Genomic DNA, 19,641 nt, shown 5'->3' on the forward strand with positions numbered 1-19,641 from the left:
TCTTCTGGCTGTGCCGGGTGGAGATTATAACAGAACATGGCCAAGATGTTCAAATGTTCATAAATGACCAGCATGGTCGAATAATAATAATGGCTGGAGCGGAATGGTACCAAATGCATCAAACACATGGTTTCCATGTGCTTGACACCATTCCATTAGCGCCGTTCCAGCTATTATTATGAGCCATCCTCCCCTCAGCAGCCTCCTATGATATACATACAGTATGTTTATATACATAATTGGAGTCATTCATGCACTCTTCCTTGTGCATGAGCGCCTCCCTGTGGACACTCGCGAGGCCCCATGTGCAGATGTTATAGCGTTACACGACCAGCGTGGGGCGGTAGACCTCGATGCCCAACACATTGCTAAACCAGTCGCACTCGTACACATAAAGGACTAGGAAATATACAACATTTCAAACAAGGGGAGGCGACAAATAAGGAAAACAAAGGAGCCTCTAATCCAACAAGACGAACCGGTACATAGTCGTTAGCGTTTCAGACATCCGTGGAGAGTGATAAGATCGAGTTTGTAAGGTTTGATATTGTATTTGTCATTTGGATGACACAATTAGCTGGCCTGCCTGCATTGGCCAATGATGTTCGCTAACTCCAGGCAGTTATCTGTCTAACTATCGACGTTAGCCAGCTAGCGGAGGCCTGTTAAAGCTTTCAAGCGTATCACGTTATTTGTTAGCTGCTACACGAGACCTTGAATTTAAAAAATAGCAAGCAAATTTTGTGATCTTCCTAACTATCTTCAACTACAGTAGTTAATACAGTAACTAGCTAGCTGGCGCTGTTATAGCCAACTAACTAGATGTATGGTTAACGTTAGCTAGTCAGACAGCATTGCCGTTGTGGTAGTTAAGTTAGCAAGCGAGCTAACTAGTACTATTTAAAGGCCTGTTGTGTATTTAGGCCTCCCGTATGGACCACAATATGAGACGTCAGTTGGCAGGATTGCACGACTTTGTGGACACTACCGAGCAGTTTACAATTAGCCAACACGAAATACTGTGCGCAGACGCTGGCTGACATCTGCACCACACACCCTATTTTGAGGCTCCATGGCATGGATAACGAGGGCGGTTCCCTGTTTTAGGGCTTGCTGATGTTAGCTAAGTTACATTAGCAATGAGCGAGTGATGCAAGAATGTTTTGGTAGTTCATAGTTAGTTCGCAACTGCACACGTTGTCTTCCAACTTGCTAGCTACACTACTCTTCTTTCCAATGTCTATCTCCAATGCTAGCCCGTACTACTAGTTAAATTAGGGACCAATACCAGTCTAGTAGGCTACCATTATCGCACGAGTTGAACGTACTATTAACGTTACCAAAATCATAATGGAAATGCACCATGATCGTTTCCAAAGACACTCGGCTTGCTAGTTGGCTATGTATGCAATCTGCACAGATACAATTGTGAATTCGTTATTCTCTATCTAGTACTTAACCAACAGCCTTAAACATTTTACATCGGTGTTGTCCGCTTATCTACATCATTCTAATAACTAAAGGGGGTCACGTTGGAATAGAGCAGGGTTGGCCAAATTCGGATCTGGGGCCTCCCCTTCATCCACGTTTTGGTTTCTGACCTAACACTACACAGCTGATTAAAATAACCAACTAACCAAGGTTTGATTATCTGAATCCACTGTGTAGTGTTAGGGCAAAAACCAAAACGTTTGGGAAACCCTGGAGTAGAGGAGTGCTGCCTACATTAATTAACTTTAGCCTGCGAGTGAAATATGGATTGACCACTTGGTGAAGTTGAAAGGTGCCCAGAGATTCAGTTCAAACCAGGGGCGGGTGTCTGTGTTTCTATTTTAATCTGTTAACATGGGACACATCAGATATGACCAGGCTAGGTCTTGCTTTAGTGCTGGTTGGTTATATTCTTGGCTCCAGTGCTGGGTTCTAATTCTAAATGTAGATGCCAAGACAGGTCAGAGACTGAGCAAGACTGTGCCAGAGTTTGGGTTCACAGGTCAGGGGAAGATCACATCTGGAAACAGGTTGCCAAAGTAGACTGACTGGTCTGGTACATCACCCTGTGTCTCGTTCATTAACTGCTATATTCTGGGAGTAACTTCACTGGTCTTGGCTGTACACATAACAGTGCTATTGGAATCCATGTTGGGTTTTGATAGCTGAGGAATGCTCAACTCTTCTCTTTTATATCGAGGAGAAGTTGATTATTGATAACATGTTGTGTGATTTGACGGCAACAACTGAGTTGCCATCAATATTTTTATTGACTACAACCACCTACTTTCCTGATTTGTTTTGCTCAACTCTGTGTGAAAGCGCTTGTGCCAACTGAATCTGTTTTACGTAGTACATCAAGGCTGTTGCGTCTCCAGTTAAGCAACAACGAGGAGAAATTAGGTTGTATTCAATGAAAGTATGAATTTCAGTGTTCCCCGTGAAAGGACCACAGTTAGTTACAAACTTAGGTACATTTAAAAACGCCTACAAGTATCGACTGACGGGACTATTTATTTATTTTGCTCCTTTGCACCCCATTATTTTTATTTCTACTTTGCACATTCTTCCATTGCAAAACTACCATTCCAGTGTTTTACTTGCTATATTGTATTTACTTTGCCACCATGGCCTTTTTTGCCTTTACCTCCCTTCTCACCTAATTTGCTCACATTGTATATAGACTTGTTTTTTTACTGTATTATTGACTGTATGTTTGTTTTACTCCATGTGTAACTCTGTGTCGTTGTATGTGTCGAACTGCTTTGCTTTATCTTGGCCAGGTCGCAATTGTAAATGAGAACTTGTTCTCAACTTGCTTACCTGGTTAAATAAAGGTGAAATAAAAAATAAAAAAATAAACTCAATGGTGTTGCTATCAAATCAAGCAACCTGCTATTAATAACTCAACTCCATAATATAAGGGACTTGAGTGTTGTCATTGCATTGTCATGGATGTTCTAAAATGGGGGACATTTCCATTGAAAATAAGAATTTGTTCTTAACTGACTTGCCTGGTTAAATCTGGGAATTCGAGGGCCGCCAGTTGCCCATCCCTTGCCCTAGATAAAAGCTCAGTGAGAGAAGGTCTGACGTGTCCCACTGGGGGGCTCATGTATTCCCCCGGCTCTCACTGCTCTAGATACGGTTATAAGCACCTTACAGTTTGTCTGGGGAGGGGTGTGTGAGAGGATATGTGGTGGGTTTGTGTTTACACTAGTGGGGAGAGGCTGGAAAAGGGGAGAAGTACCAGTAAATGGAGGTTTCTGTGACCTTAACAACACTAGAAGGGGTCATGTAGAGTCCCCTTTGGAGTAGGATAGGGCAGTGGACGTTCTACCTCTGTAATCATTGACTACCACTGACCAATCAGTCATGTCTCCATGTCACCTCCTCTTATGATGCAACTGGTCAGTAAACCAATCAATTTGATCCATAGTTAAAGTAAAAACAACCCCCGCAGTTAGCCTGCCCTTTCAACAACCTTATGCACAATTAGAGTAATGCTTAATATCAAATCTCAGTATGGATCAACATTTTGCTTCCACCTCTTTTAGCTGTTTCCTGTCTTCAGATCAATCTGTTTAGCCTGCCCCTCTACATCCTGTTGTTTCTTAGCACTATGAATCTTGGTGTCAGTGTGACTTATGAATTGTGAGTCAGTAGGTTATGAATTGTGGGTGAGTAGTATCTTTGTATCAGTATGATTCATGATGAATAGTGAGTCACATTGTTAGTGCCTTTACTGATTTGGCTCCTCCTCACTGAGCTCTCTGAGTCTGTACTGATGCAGTTTGAACAACTGTCACAGTTTGGTTTAGTCTTTCTCTGCAGAGCCCTTTCTTTCTCTCTTTCTCATTTATCATCTCCAGTTTATATTTTCTCTCTCCTCTGTGGATAGGTAGGACTGTGCACTCGCTGCTTGGTCGACCACGGTAACCACCACCATGCCGTTCCCCTTTGGCAAGTCCCACAAGTCGCCGGCGGACATCGTCAAGAACCTGAAGGACAACATGACTGTGTTGGAGAAACACGACATCTCTGACAAGAAGGCTGAGAAGGTAAACACAAAGACAGACAGTACCTCCTAGTTACACCTCTCTCCCACTACTCTAACTTGATTAGTGAGCTCAGAAATTCTATGGAAGCGATGGAGTGGGGAATTTCAAACCCCTCCCTCTAAGAGTTTGAATTGACTACAGTGTAAATAAATGAATAGGCAGGCCTCTCCAACTCTGTTCCTGGAGAGCTACCCTTCTGTAGGTTTTCATTCCAACCCTAGCTGTAACTAACCTGATTCAGCTTATCAACCAACTAATTATTAGAATCAAGTGTGGTAGATTAGGGTTGGAGTGAACCTACAGGACGGTCGATCTCTGGGAACAGGGTTGGAGTGTGAACCTACAGGACGGTCGCTCTCTGGGAACAGGGTTGAAGAGTGAACCTACAGGACGGTCGCTCTCTGGGAACAGGGTTGGAGTGAGAACCTACAGGACGGTCGCTCTCTGGGAACAGGGTTGGAGTGTGAACCTACAGGACGGTCGCTCTCTGGGAACAGGGTTGGAGTGTGAACCTACCGGACGGTCGCTCTCTGGGAACAGGGTTGGAGTGTGAACCTACCGGACGGTCGCTCTCTGGGAACAGGGTTGGAGTGAGAACCTACAGGACGGTCGCTCTCTGGGAACAGGGTTGGAGACCCCAGGTGTAATATGGTATCTGTGTTTCGAAAATATATATGAACAAAAAAAATTGCCTGTCATGTTTGACTAGAGACATTGGTCCCAACAACCTGTTGAGGGTTTCCTTTCATAACAAGCCATCTCTACACTCTGAAGAAAGTGTATGATGGGATAATCTCAGTGTACCATGGGATGGTGGGTGTTAAGGGTTAGCTAGGTCAGAGGAAACAGTATGGTGACTGATGGAGAGCTAGCTTATATAATGTAGAGAGCTCATTTCATCTGTGTCTGGCTCTGTGTGTGTCCAGGCCACGGAGGAGGTGTCTAAGAGCCTCGTGGCGATGAAGGAGATTCTGTATGGCACCAATGAGAAGGAGCCCCAGACAGAGGCGGTGGCCCAGCTGGCCCAGGAGCTTTACAACAGCGGCCTGCTCAGCACCCTCGTAGCTGACCTGCAGCTCATCGACTTTGAGGTGAAACACTTTTACACTGTGTTTGTTTGTCTTTGGGACAGATGCAGGAATATGAGAGATTTCTTTTGAGATGCTGACTAGAAAGGTGGGTCTCCTTTGGGAGGAGTGATATAGATGAGAGAGACCGATTTGTGTCGCTGTACAGAAAGAGTCAAGACTGACTGTGTTCAGTTTCTTCTACTGGCACATGGACATGCTTTCACAGGGACATGTTTTTTTCCTCACTGCAATGTGTGTGTGTGTGTGTGTGTGTGTGTGTGTGTATGTGTGTAGACTTCACTGGGTCAATGTGGTGTGATTCTCCTCTTCCTCTGACACGCTCAACCTCCACATCCTTCAGTTGGTCTGGGTCATTTTCACCCATCAGAAGAGACATCTGTCTTAGCTATTCCTGCTATAGGGAGGCTGAAATTGATAATGGGTGCAAAAACAACGCAATGATACTAATATGAAATGTTACAATTCACCAATGGTGCTAATAGGTGAATGTTTTTATCACCATAACATGTATAAGAACATTGAATTCAGAATTTCGGTTCAGAAAACCTTTCTGGCTGACCCTTTGTGATTTTTAACCCTTTTCTGACATTGCTTCATGTCATTTCTGTACAACATCAGGGTAAGAAGGATGTGGCTCAGATCTTCAACAACATCTTGAGGCGTCAGATCGGGACACGGACGCCCACGGTGGAGTACCTCTGTACTCAGCAGAACATCCTCTTCGTGCTGCTCAAAGGGTGAGGCCTGGGGTGCCCAAACTCACACTACAACCTGTCATTTACAATGTTGGGGTGTCGTGTTTTTGTGTTGGTTACCACATTGTCTCAATACAAAATAATTAAATGCATCGAAATAGAAAGATAACTATTGCAGAAGTTGACAGAAAGCCGATATTGATAGTAATAACTGGAGACTTAACAAAGTCCTATATCAGGGATCATCAACTAGATTCAGCCATGGGTAGATTTCTTTATTTTTTATTGAGTGGATGGTCGGGGGTCAGAACATACTTACAAATCATTTCTAGACTGCAAATTTACTGAAAGAAACCCAAACAGATGTGTGTGACTAATACACAATCATTTCAAACCTTGCTTACATTTGTATACGATGTGTCTCTATTATGTGTGGGAATACTTAAACAGATTTCTTATAGTAAAATCACTTGGAACTGATTTTCTGGTGTTTTTACAGTCAGAATGGATCATTATTTTTTGAAGTACCGGACACTCCTGAACTATCTTGTGCTTAGCTGTTTTTAAAAAGATTAGCCTGTATTCTCTTCTCTTTCTCCATTTGATAGGCTATATGAATGACTTTTGGCAATGCTTCATTGTTTTATGTATGGCTTTCTCCCGATCAAACAATGAATGTGAAGGAGTTCCATTTCAAAGTAATTTTTCTCGCCTAATAACACAAGTTAGCCAGAGGACTAATAATGAGGGAGAACAAAGCATATCAATATCCTATAGAAACATCTAATAACCAGTTTAAGCTTAAGTAATGATCAGTGCAGACCATGAATATCCCTCCAAGCGAGGTTTAAACGCTTTACGACAACTTAGTTAGAAACACCAGCTTATTTCCCAAATATTCTAGCCTACGAAGGAGTTGTCCTAAAGTTGTGTCTTTCATAAATAACACAAATGAATGTCTATAGCCTAAGACTAGGCATAGGCTATTTTCAATCACAGCTTTATGATAGATAGAAGAAACAATGTTTATTTTCCTATTTTATGAGGCAATTATTATCCAGTTGTGAAGACGGTAGACTGTTTCTATCCAGCCCATGTTGTAGTCCTATAACCTACACTACATGACCAAAGTATGTGGACACCTGCTCGTTGAACATCTCATTCCAAAATCATGGGCATTAATATGGAGTTGGTCCCCCTTTGCTGCTATAACAGTATCCAGTCTTCTGGGAAGGCTTTCCACTAGATGTTGGAACATTGCTGCAGGGACTTCAGCCACAAGAGCATTAGTGAGGCCGAGCACTGATGTTAGGCCTGGCTCAAAGGCGGCGTTCCAATTCATCCCAAAGGTGTTCGATGGGGTTGAGGTCAGGGCTCTGCAGGCCAATCAAGTTCTTCCACACTAATCTCAACAAACCTTTTCTGTATGGACGTCGTGTTGTACACGGGAGCATTGTCACGGTGAAACAGGAAAGGGCCTTCTCCAAACTGTTACCACAAAGTTGTAAGCACAGAATCATCTAGAATGTCTTTGTATGTTGTAGCATTTAAGATTTCCCTTCACTGGAACTAAGGGGCCTAGCCCGAACCATGAGAAACAGCCCCAGAACGTTATTCCTCTTCCACCAAACTTTACAGTTGGCACTATGCATTGGGGCAGGTGTTTCCACTGCTCCAGAGTCCAATGGCGCCGAGCTTTACACCACTCCAGCCGATGCTTGGAATTGCGCTTGGTGATCTTAGGCTTGTGTGCTGCTGCTTGGCCATGGAAACCCATTTCATGAAGCTCCCGACGAACAGTTCTTGTGCTGACGTTGCTCCCAGAGTCCGGTTGGAACTCTGTAGTGAGTGTTGCGCTTCAGCACTCGGCGGTCTTGTTCTGTGTGGCCTACCACTTTACAACTGAGCTGTTGTTGCTACTAGACATTTCCACTTCACAATAACATAACTTGTGCCCCAGTTGACCGGGGCAGCTCCTGCAGGGCAGAAATTTGACGAACTGACTTGTTCGGAAGGTGGCATCCTATGACGATGTCATGTTGAAAGTCACGGAGCTCTTCAGTACGGGCCACTCTACTGCCAGTGTTTGTCTATGAAGATTGCATGTCTGTGTGCTCAATATTTATATACCTGTCAGCAATGGGGGTGGTTGAAATAGCTGAATCCACTAATTTGAAGGAGTTTCCACATACTAGTGTAGCTCACTACAGTAAGACAGCCCGTTCCTCATGACAGTCAGTCACTGCTCCATCACAGCACACACACCTGCTCCTTGCTAGAGCTCCTCCACAATAAAGGAATGTTAGAAAAGATGTACCTGCTATTAGCCTCTGTCCAGGCGTTCAATAACATTCTCTTTTGTCATGATTCATCCCGTTGTATTGGATTTCACGCTGTAGCCCGACTGTCGTTTTAACTGTTTTCTTTTTCCAACAAGATTTTTTTGTTGTTGGGGGGGGTTGGCCAATAGGGGGCGATAGCATCGTATGTCAATGTTTTATGGGTACATAATTACGTTAGGACAAAGGTTGACATCGCCCAACCCTACTTGCGTCTTAATAACGGGATACCTCCTTCCTATTCAAATGTCCACCTGGTAGGTACGAGTCTCCAGAGATCGCTTTGAACTGTGGCATCATGCTGAGGGAGTGTATCAGGCACGAGCCGCTGGCCAAGATCACTCTGGGGGCCGAGCAGTTCTACGACTTCTTCAGATACGTGGAGATGTCCACGTTCGACATCGCTTCAGACGCATTCGCCACTTTTAAAGTGAGTTTTCCAAAATGACTGCTGTTTTTCTCAGAACTGTAACATCTCAGACCCCCTAGGACCGTGGGTTTCTTGGGACCTAAATAGAGGGCCTGCATTTTTAGCTCATTGGTTAAAATACCTGTATATTTTCCTCTTCCAGGACTTGCTAACGAGACACAAGATTCTGAGTGCAGAGTTCCTGGAGCAGCATTACGACAGGGTAAGTCCTCCACATCGTGCTGAGGTGTCCTCGCCGGGTTACATATCTCCATGACGCGTTTCTTTGAATTCTCCTTTTTCTGAATAGCAACCTGTCCTGGTTAACGGAGCTTTTTAAGACTGAGGTCACGCCAGGATAAGCTGAGTTTATTTGCGCTAAACCCCAGCCTGACAACGGAGTATTTCAGAGACATCTGAGATCCATGAAAAGTATACCAGGGAATATGGAAATTACCTTGGCAGCACAGTACTCAGTACCTAACAACAAAAAAACAGGCATTCGACACTGTGGCTGTTTTGAATACAAGGCAGCTCCCTGTCTATCGGTGTGAGAATGTCACTAGTTGGCTTGTCACCGAGTTTGCAAACAAGCAGATGCACTCTGAAATAGCGCTTGACATTCATTATGATTCTTTCTCCTCCCCTCCCTCCAGTTCTTCAGTGAATATGAGAAGTTACTCCACTCTGAGAACTACGTGACTAAAAGGCAATCCCTCAAGGTAAGAACGTTGGTTCTGTTGTCGTAAACCGCTGTCAATTGTATTTGGATGTATACCTGTTTTTCAGGGCTAAGTATAGATGGTCTCTTACATGGTGTTTGGTTACTGAATATCACCAAGCTGACTGATATCGCATCAGTCTGTAGATGTAGTAGGTTTTAGTTACATTTCATCTGCCTGGTAACGTCCTCTTATTTTTGCCAATGCATAGCAGTATCTTCACTTTGCCTTGTGTAAACCCAACTATAATGACTATCTGTTTATATAGTTTTAGCTGAATCTTGTTTCAAACCTGGAATTTAAATGAATTATTACTTTATCACCTACCACAGACTAATTGCAATTATTCCTTCATGTTTTTTTGTCACACTGAAACAATCTAGTTGCTGGGAGAGCTTCTTCTCGATCGACACAATTTCACCATCATGACGAAATATATCAGCAAGCCAGAGAATCTCAAGCTAATGATGAACCTTCTTCGAGACAAAAGCCGCAACATCCAGTTTGAGGCCTTCCATGTCTTCAAGGTAAAATAAAAAAACGAGAGACTAGCATAAGGCTATAGCAGGCGGTGCAATTTGACGAGTTTAATTAGATTGTAAGAATAATTTGTCCTTCCTTCCCCTGTAGGTGTTTGTGGCCAACCCCAACAAGACACAGCCCATCTTGGACATTCTTCTGAAGAACCAGACCAAACTCATCGAGTTCCTCTCCAAGTTCCAGAACGACAGGACGGAGGACGAACAGTTCAATGATGAAAAGACGTACCTGATCAAACAGATCAGAGATCTGAAGAGGCCGTCCCCCCAGGAGGCCTGAGGGAGGGGCTTAAGGGGTCCAGACAACATCTGGATAACGGACTCATCAGCAGCCGCTGCTGTTCTGGTTTTTCCACCATTTTGAGGAAGAAAAAAAATAACGCGCCCACATCAAGTCATCAGGAAGTCTCCCGCTCATTCTGCTGTTCAACGCAATGGACATTAGATGTATTTTTTTCTATTTTTATTTCTAGTATCTCCTTTTAAAAAGATGAACATAATAGATGATGCTTGTTTCTTCCACATTAAGACATGTGGAAGGGTAACATCAACAACACAACAAAGGTCATTCAAACATAGTAACATCGAAATCTACATTTGAGTGCTATGCAGACTTCTGACACACACGTAGTGCTATAATATCAACATAAACCTTGAGGTGAAAAGGTACTAGCAAAGTGAGCATGGTTGCATGCCTTGTTCGAATGTGACAGATCAATCGCTGTACTTGGCTAAACGCTGGCCCTGTCTACTTAGTGTCACAGTCTGCAAAAAGCACGTACCAGCTACAACTCTTATCTATGCTTTCATCGTATACAGCAGCAACAGTGATACATTTTCAAATGGGCTCTCCAATGGCCTCATACCAAACCATGCAGCTATTGGTGTGTTGTGAAACAGCACAAAGCGAATGATATGGGTAAAATGCTAGATATTATTTCGGTACAGGCCTGACTTGTTCTGGGACAGGGTGAACATGTACATATTACTTTTATTTTTGCTTTGTAGATTTTGTTGAAACATTGACAAATGAATATATATATTTTACCTTAAATCAAGTTTTACGGTAATTCTAATCAAATTCATTTTTAAGAGGAAAAGTCTGTCTTTTTTTTTTTTTTGCATTTAATTTGACTGCTGAATTTAAATGGTGGCTGGTTTTTCTTTGTACATAATGTCCAGCCAGGGCCAGCTCTTACATTGTTAACCTAGAGGACATTACTAATAATTAGTACAGCTGGGGAATGTAATGGTATTAGCCCAGATCTCTTAATCCTCTTATCTTTCCGTCTGTATTTCAGTAACTCGGACGACTAAAATGTGCTGGGGTGCCAGGACAGTGGGGTGGAGGGGAGGCCTGGAGGGAATGGGATGGGGCAAGGTGATAACTAAAACATCAAGCCTGTGTGTTTGTGCTGAGCAGCCAGCCAATGGTCACCTTCCCCTGCTCAGACATTGCATGTATCAACCAATGGTTGCATGCCACGTCATCCACTGAGAGATTGCTATAACATATGTGGTTAGCTGATACGTAAAATATATCCTATACAAGCATTGTAAGATCTGGCAGGTGTCAGCAATGCCTGGGTAGAGGAACACGCCCTCCATCACCCAACTGGAATCTGATCCGGGAGGGGGATTTCAGAGGATCACATCATTCTTCCCCCCCACTCATCCACTCTGGTTTATTATGATATTCACTGCTTTCTGGTGGTGTTGCACCATATCTAGTGAGCTTCAGGAGTTGACAATTATTTGGCACATTCAAATATTTCCCCTTTACCACCCAGTTTGAGCCTTTTTCATTGGGGTTGAAATTCCAGTACAATTCCAGAGCATTAAGTATGTTCTTTGGAGATTGTTTAAATGTTTACTTTACACTGACTGAGCTAATCTGCCATTTGAAACACCGTATTTATTTGAGGGATGGAGTTGATTGGATAATATGAATATATTGCATATATACCACTCAAAAGACATGTTTACTTGCAGTGAAGGATATGTTCCGAGAGTGATGTTGAGCCAAGTGCTTTTGACTGAAAGCTCAAGATATCCCAATAGATGGCAGATCAACCATTTCATTGTGCAAACCAACAGAGACCAGTATTCCTCAATGCATACTTAAATTGCATGTTCCTCTACTGGCTGCATGGTACTCTCTACAAGCAATGTTGTACTGGAATTTTCTTCCAAAAATAACAAATGACCATTTGAGAGAGCTTGAAATTATTTGGCTATGTCTAACCTTTGACTCTAGTCCCAGCACATTGAGTGTGTGGGTGCTTTCAGTAGTGTCAAAGGCTTTGGCCTTACCATCTAAACATAAATAAATGAAAAACATTTGGAATAAATTTAACCATTGCTCAGTGTTAATTGTTTCTCATTGTCCTTTCCTGTATCTGTCTGCTGAATGTATGGAAGAGTAAAATCTTTATTTTTATTTTTTTATCCAGCACTCAATTTACGGTATATACCCTATCCTGGATGTTGACGACGTGTGCGTTATTTAGCTATATGGATACTTGGCTATTGTAGCCTTTTCTTTTTATAAACAGAATGTGCTAATGATACCGCATAATTATCAGTTCCCCTTTTCTCTATTTTTTTCACAGGCGGTACTCTTCACACACTACTCATCATCACGTAGACGTAACTCATTCCAGTGCCTGTGCCTTTAAGTGGGCTTAAAAGTCAAACTTCCGGTAGATTGATACCACCAGCTATATTGTATCAGTAACAACAGAAGAGGCTCGCATACGAAAGGGGATCTAGCTGCTGTAGCTAGAAGAATCGAAACCCACCCGAACAGTCTTTGACAGGGACAGCCATGGTCAAGATCACTTTCCAGCCCGTCGCGGGACAGAAAGCCGAGAAAGAGCAGAATGATGGCGACAAGACCGACATTCTCATAACCCATCCAATGGTAAATTAGTGATGCATTTCTCTGTTGTGGTTGGCAACATATATCGCTTTCTGTGCTGTGCCCTTCGATAAAAACATAGCTAGCTAGCGCTACCTCCAGCAATTATGAAGTTACGCGCGGTGGGCTGTCAAGCGTCTGCAGGGCATTTTACCGGTACAATCATCGACGTAACAGGAGCATTTTTAACGTTATTTGTCAGCAGAGCAGCCATTGTCATTTATAAGGAAATAAAACGATGCTGTGCGGCTAACGAGCTCTTAGTGGACATTTTGCCAAATAGTCTACGGATAAAGGGGAACTGCTAACATTACTATTGAACATAGTTAAGTGGATGTTCTTAGACCGATTAGCTTTATTGACATAAATTATTTAGGCCATCGTTAGCCTCTGAGAATTTAACTCTAATGTTGTCAATATTGGAGTTATATTCTTAGCTGTAAGAACCTAAACCAAGAAGGATCAAATTGTTATTTAAGCATAGGCCTATAATGTTGGCTGTGGGTTATGAATAATTATTATATCTCTTGGGAAATGTGAATGGATTACAATAAAAACATGTTTACCAAACGCAGACAAAATGGCAGATGGAGGTTACTGCTGGCCATGCAAGTTCATATTTAATAAGTAGCATCACTGCCAGCAGTAGGCTACATTTCTAAACTTGTGATGCAGTCGTTCAAGGAAAGCTTGGCTTCTCAGCATCCTGCTGTTTCAAATCCAATAAAATAATGAAATATGCGTTTCTTTCAGTCAGCCCCTGCATTCAGTAATGAACTACAATGAAAGCCTGAGACAAGTATTTGATCAAATCAAATCAAATTTATTTATATAGCCCTTCATACATCAGCTGATATCTCAAAGTGCTGTACAGAAGGTTTGAAATCTGCATCTTCACCAATTAGGCTGTATGTGTGCCTGTTTTTATCTCAAGGGTAAGTTGGCAGTGACCTTCTATAATATAGTGTTTGTTGGAAATGTAGACAGACTATCGTCGCATTTTCAGTCAACCTAAGGCCCTCCTATCTCAATCAGCAGGGAAGAACACTGGTAAAAATCTGTCACACACAGACAGTGAAAATGATGCCTAGTCTATCCCTTCATCCTTGTGCATCTTATCTCCTAGTTTATCCTTCACCACAGGTTGTCATAACACTTAAGATTTTTGCTTTGATAGTCTGTGAGCTGTTTTCATACATAGGCAATAGCTGCGTCAGGAGATTTTTCAAGTACCAGCTAAGAATAGCTTGCTTTGTTGTCTCCTATGCACAGAGCTCATCCTCCAGGATAAATGTACCTGTACACCCACCTATCCACCCACGTAGTTGCACATATACGGTAGAAAGGATTTCCGTTCACATCCGTCACATGTTATGTTAATTATCATAAATGGTTACGTGAGCGGTGTAGGCTACAATCGTGCGCCTATTGCCAAGCCGTGCCACCCTGCCAACAAACAGGTTGAGCGTGTGACAGAGGCAGATGGGGTGAGAGACTGGGGGTGGTGTTACTCTCTGTCTTTAGAAGTGCCATGTTACTAGCCACTCTGTTATCCATCTCTGCCTCCCACGTTGCTGTTCCCCTGCTAAAACATGCAGATTTATTCTATCTAAGACCAGGAACATAATGCACTCTTAACCCCACCTGACTTAGTCTACCCTGTTCTGATGTGCCTCCATATAATATCTGTGAAACACTAGCTTTTCACCAAGTACCAAAGCCTTACCAGTAAGATTTGTCTGAGCTTCTTCTGTAGTGTGAGGCAGCCTGCTGTAGAAGTACACTGCCTGGACAGGACACTAGCCTGTGTTTAAGTATGTGGCCCTGTGTCTCTCCCTGTCAGGAGGATGAGGAGGAGCTGGTTCTGCCTCTGCGCTCAGGGAGATCTCCTCTGAATGGCCTATGCTGCTTGACCTTTGGCCTGGTGGTCTTCATGTCTGGTCTGGTGTTGGCCTCCATCTATGTCTACCGCTACTACTTCATACCCCAGGTACCTAGAATCTACATCCAGTGACGGCATGAGACAATACTCTGATATCGCTCTGTCCTCTATGGTCCTACACTATATATACTATATATACAAAAGTATGTGGACACCCCTTCAAAATTGTGGATTTGGTTATTTCAGCCACCCCGTTGCTGACTGGTGTATCAAATGGAGCACACAGCAATGCAATCTCCATAGACCAACATTGGCAGTAGAATGGCCTTACTGAAGAGCTCAAGGACTTTGAACGTGGCGTCTTCAGAGGATGCCACCTTTCCAACAAGTCAGTTCGTCAAATTTCTGCCCTGCTAGAACTGCAACGATCAGCTGTAGTGCTGTTATTGTGAAGTGGAAACGTCTGGGAGCAACAGCGGCTCAGCCAAAAAAGTGGTAGGCCACACAAGCTCACAGAACGGGCCGCTAGAGCGCATGGCATGTAAAAATTGTCCGTCCTCGGTTGCAACACTCACTACCGAGTTACAAACTGCCTCTGGAAGCAACATCAGCACAATAACTGTTCGTCGGGAGCTTCATGAAATGGGTTTCCATGACCGAGCAGCCGCAGACAAGCCTAAGATCACCATGCACAATGCCATGTGTTGGGTGGCGTAAAGCTCACAGCCATTGGACTCTGTAGCAGTGGAAAGTCCGACGGACAAATCTGGGTTTGGCAGATGCCAGGAGAACGTTTCCTTCCGACTGCATTGTGCCAACTGTAAAGTTTGTTGGAGGAGAAATGGTGGTCTGGGGCTGTTTTTCATAGTTCAAGCTAGGCCCTTTAGTTCCAGTGAAGGGAAATCTTAACGCTACAGCATACAGTACGATGACATTCCAGAGGATTCTGTGCTCTCAACTTTGTGGCAACAGTTTGGGGAACGCCTTTTCCTGTTTCAGCATGACAATGCCCCTGTGCACAAAGCGAGGTGTGTACAGAAATGGTTTGTCGAGATCAGTGTGGAAGAACTTGATTGGCCTGCACAGAGCCCTGACCTCAACCCCATCAAACACTTTTGGGATGAATTGGAACACCGACTGTGAGCCAGGCTTAATCGCCCAACAGCAGTGCCCGACCTCACTAATGCTCTTGTGGCTGAATGGAAGCAAGTCCCTGCAGTAATGTTCCAACATCTATTGTAAAGCCTTCCCAGAAGAGTGGAGGCTGTTATAACAGCAAAGGGAGACAAACTCCATATGAATGATTTTGGAATGAGTTGTTGATCGAGCAGGTGTCCACATACTTCACATGTAGTGGGTCTTCTGATGTTGAATTTCTAAAGGTGCATCCTGGTTTAACTGTCTCTGGTGGTGGTATAACGTACATTTTGAGGTCAGTTGTTTATCAGACATTGGTCCTTCTTTCCCAGTCTGAGATCATGAAACGTTCAATAATAGCAGTGACTGTGATAATGCGGATGGTAGTTAGTGATAGCCTTGCTAACGGTTCCCCTGGGCCTTGACCTAGATCCCAGAGGAGAGTCTGTTCCACTGCAGGGTTCGTTATGAGGACTCTGTGTACGCCCCTCTGAGAGGCAGACAGGAGCTGGAGGAGAACGTGGGCATCTACCTGGAAGACAACTATGAGCAGATCAGCGTGCCTGTGCCCCACTTTGGAGGAAGCGACCCTGCTGACATCATCCACGACTTTCACAGGGTGAGGAGGACTAGGCACATCCACGCACGTACCCACACACCTGATGTAGTCAATCGGCCAGGTTTTTGACATGCATAGTTTTATTTAGTTTAGTTTCTGTCTGTCACCAGGGACTGACTGCCTACCATGACATCGCTCTGGACAAATGCTATGTCATCGAGCTCAACACCACCATCGTTATGCCCCCACGGAACCTCTGGGAACTGCTGGTCAATGTTAAGGTAACATAAAGCCTGTCTCTCTCACTTTCTGTTTGAGATGCCATCTCCCATTTTCCACAGCTTATTATTCCCTCTTTGTCCCTGTCTCTCTCTGCCTCTGTCTTTCTGTCTCTCTCAATTCAAGGGGGTTTAATGGCATGGGAAACATGTTTACAAAGGGCTTTATTGGCATGGGAAACATGTTTACAAAGGGCTTTATTGGCATGGGAAACATGTTTACAAAGGGCTTTATTGGCATGGGAAACATGTTTACAAAGGGCTTTATTGGCATGGGAAACATGTTTACAAAGGGCTTTATTGGCATGGGAGGCATGTTTACAAAGGGCTTTATTGGCATGTTTACAAAGGGCTTTATTGGCATGTTTACAAAGGGCTTTATTGGCATGTTTACAAAGGGCTTTATTGGCATGGGAAGTGAAATGGATTATAAACTAAAGTGAAATAAACAATAAAAAATGAACAGTAAACATTACACACAAGTTTCAAAGGAATGGAGCCATTTGAAATGTCATTGTGGCTATATACAGTGTTATAATGTGTAAATAGTCTCTCATTCTCTCTAACCCTGTCCACCCCCCCTCTGTGTTTAGAAGGGGACATACCTGCCCCAGACCTACATTATCCAGGAGGAGATGTTTGTGACAGGGAAGGTTCACAACATGCGCCAGCTGGGGCCCTTCATCTACCGCCTGTGTAACGGCAAGGACACATACCGCCTGAAACGCCGCGCCCGCAGACGTGAGTCGGGGAGGGGGCGGTTCAGAGCTTTGTATAAGGTTGTGTGGGTCATTCAGGGTCTGAATGGTCTACCTATTCTCTTGTCTAATAAAAGTCTTTCACTGTCTGACCTGTAGGCATCAACAAACGGGAAGTGGCGAACTGCCATCGCATCCGCCACTTTGAGAACACGTTTGTGGTTGAGACAGTCATCTGTGATGGAGTGTAAACTGTTACCTCAGCATGACCTTCTGGCACGACACCTTAAGGCACAGCCACCTCTCCAGCCACTGTAGCGCATCCCTGTGTAGATACTTAGAATGACCTTTCAGTTGCACTTTAACTATGGTTTTGTTATTTTTTCCATATGTTTAACTCTCCTCTTTATAAACTATTTTAGGAATTGTCAGTAGTGAGGTTTTCCTTATGTTTCCTGGCTGCAATAATACATGTTTTTCTCTGTAATTTACCTTGGATGAAATAGTTTCATGTAGCAGAACCACTAAGCCAATTATGATGGGGAGGTTTTTCCACTTAAGAGAACTGTGACGGCCTTGGTTGTCAGGGAAGACAACAGTTTCCATGTGTTGTCATGGCGACTACTTGATTTCCCTGCTCTTGAAATTACTGGGCGTGTGAAATCCTGCTACTGTCAGCCACCACCTGACCTAATGTTGTCGCATCGCCCTCCGCTTTCTCTTGCTCGCACTGTTTGTCTGTCACAACCCCCCCAGCACACCTCATGCTTCTCTTTTGTATTTCTTCATCTTTAGCTCAGTCACCCTATCAAAGTAAAGGAAAACATGAATGTGAGTTTAAGAACCCTACAAAGTGAGTTAAGAACCAGTGTCCCTACAAAGTGAAGTAGACAAATTGGCCATTATTAGTCTTTGTGTGTGTTTGCACCTGTATGTAAGGCCTCAAAAGTATAGAATCATGTACATGACACTTAATGTAGTTCTGTAATATTATAGCAGATTATTTCCAGCCAAGCTGCCCTTCTCCCTGTGAACGTGTCAGACTGTTTCTCCCTCCTTATTGATGCCCCTCTCATCACCTCTTCTTGTTTATATTTCAGGGGAGGTCGAGCTTCTCCCTGTGAACGTGTCAGACTGTTTCTCCCTCCTTATTGATGCCCCTCATCACCTCTTCTTGTTTATATTTCAGGGGAGGTCGAGCTTCTCCCTGTGAACGTGTCAGACTGTTTCTCCCTCCTTATTGATGCCCCTCTCATCACCTCTTCTTGTTTATATTTCAGGGGAGGTTGAGCTTCTCCCCCTTCATTTGCACTCTTTATCAATGCTTTTGTGAGTCATTCTAGTAGAATTCTGTCATCTATTTTTCACCCTGCATGTGTGTTTCTCTAAGGATAAACCGCAATGTTAGAATCTTTTCTAAGAGCACGTTTAAAGCCTTGGTCCAGAGTCAGAGACTGGACTAAAGTAATGATTGCTGTGAGGGAGTTTATTATATCATATGCTAATATATACCTTAGACAGGTCTGTATATTTTGTCTGCTGGTGAAGTCTTATCTGTGAATAAAGTAGTTAAAACACCCAGGGGCTTCTATCCCTTGTTCTTTCTAAATAACTGTTACCACAAGGCACTACAGAGGGTATTGCGTACGTCCCAGTACATCACTGGGACTCATTTTCCTACCATCCAGCACCTCTATACCAGGCGGTGTCAGAGGAAGGCTCTAAAATTGTCAGACTCCAGCCACGCTAATCATACTGTTCTCTCTGCCACCGCATGGCAAGTGGTACCGGAGGGCCAAGTCTAGGTCCAAGAGGCTTCTAAACAGCTTCTACCCCCACAAGCCATAAGACTCCAGAACATCTAATCAAATGGCTACCCAGACTATTTTCATTTGCCCCCCCCCCCCCCCCCCTTTTAACGCTGCTGCTACTCTGTTACTACTATGCATATAGTCACTTTAATATCTCTACTGCACATTGACTGTGTACCGTATATAGCCTCGCTATTGTTATTTTACTGCTGCTGTTCAATTATTTGTTACTTTAATTTCTTATGTTTTATTTTAAAACTGCATTGTTGGTTAAGGGCTTGTAAGTAAGCATTTCACTGTTGTATGTGACACAACATTTGATTCGTTGCGGGCCTTCATGGAACATTTCGCTGTCCCGATTCTCTTTGGTTCTGTGTGTGTGTCACCAGCCTTGTTTCAGTGTCTTGACTCTAGAGGTAACGGATCATATTTTTAAGTGTTAGTGGGTGAAAGTGTGAATCTAGGTTACTTAAAGTGGAGAGTTGTGGTATGCTCTGAGCTGTCTTTTA

General features: G+C 43.4%; 2 protein-coding genes across 5 annotated transcripts; both read left to right on the forward strand.

The window, feature by feature from the left end:
* Positions 1–353: 353 nt before the first annotated feature.
* On the forward strand, positions 354–12,203 carry LOC115141971 (calcium-binding protein 39-like). Of its 4 annotated transcripts, none has more exons than XM_029681408.2 (9): positions 354–539; positions 3,893–4,052; positions 4,979–5,143; positions 5,762–5,880; positions 8,439–8,607; positions 8,750–8,809; positions 9,243–9,308; positions 9,692–9,835; positions 9,939–12,203. In XM_029681408.2, the coding sequence occupies exons 2-9, from the start codon at positions 3,939–3,941 to the stop codon at positions 10,125–10,127; spliced, it is 1,026 nt and encodes a 341-aa protein (XP_029537268.1). In that variant the 5' UTR covers positions 354–539; positions 3,893–3,938; the 3' UTR covers positions 10,128–12,203. The 4 variants fall into 4 exon arrangements, with proteins under 4 accessions (XP_029537268.1, XP_029537270.1, XP_029537269.1 ...); XM_029681410.2 differs by having other exon boundaries at positions 354–534; XM_029681409.2 differs by having other exon boundaries at positions 354–481.
* A 346-nt stretch (positions 12,204–12,549) lies between these two features.
* Positions 12,550–18,900, forward strand: LOC115141973 (integral membrane protein 2C-like). Its single transcript, XM_029681411.2, has 6 exons — positions 12,550–12,770; positions 14,611–14,757; positions 16,217–16,405; positions 16,516–16,626; positions 17,217–17,364; positions 17,481–18,900. The coding sequence occupies exons 1-6, from the start codon at positions 12,675–12,677 to the stop codon at positions 17,570–17,572; spliced, it is 783 nt and encodes a 260-aa protein (XP_029537271.1). The 5' UTR covers positions 12,550–12,674; the 3' UTR covers positions 17,573–18,900.
* The last annotated feature ends 741 nt before the right edge of the window (positions 18,901–19,641 follow it).

The sequence above is a fragment of the Oncorhynchus nerka genome, linkage group LG14 (genome assembly GCF_034236695.1).
Source record: "Oncorhynchus nerka isolate Pitt River linkage group LG14, Oner_Uvic_2.0, whole genome shotgun sequence".
Classification (NCBI taxonomy): Eukaryota; Metazoa; Chordata; class Actinopteri; order Salmoniformes; family Salmonidae; genus Oncorhynchus; species Oncorhynchus nerka.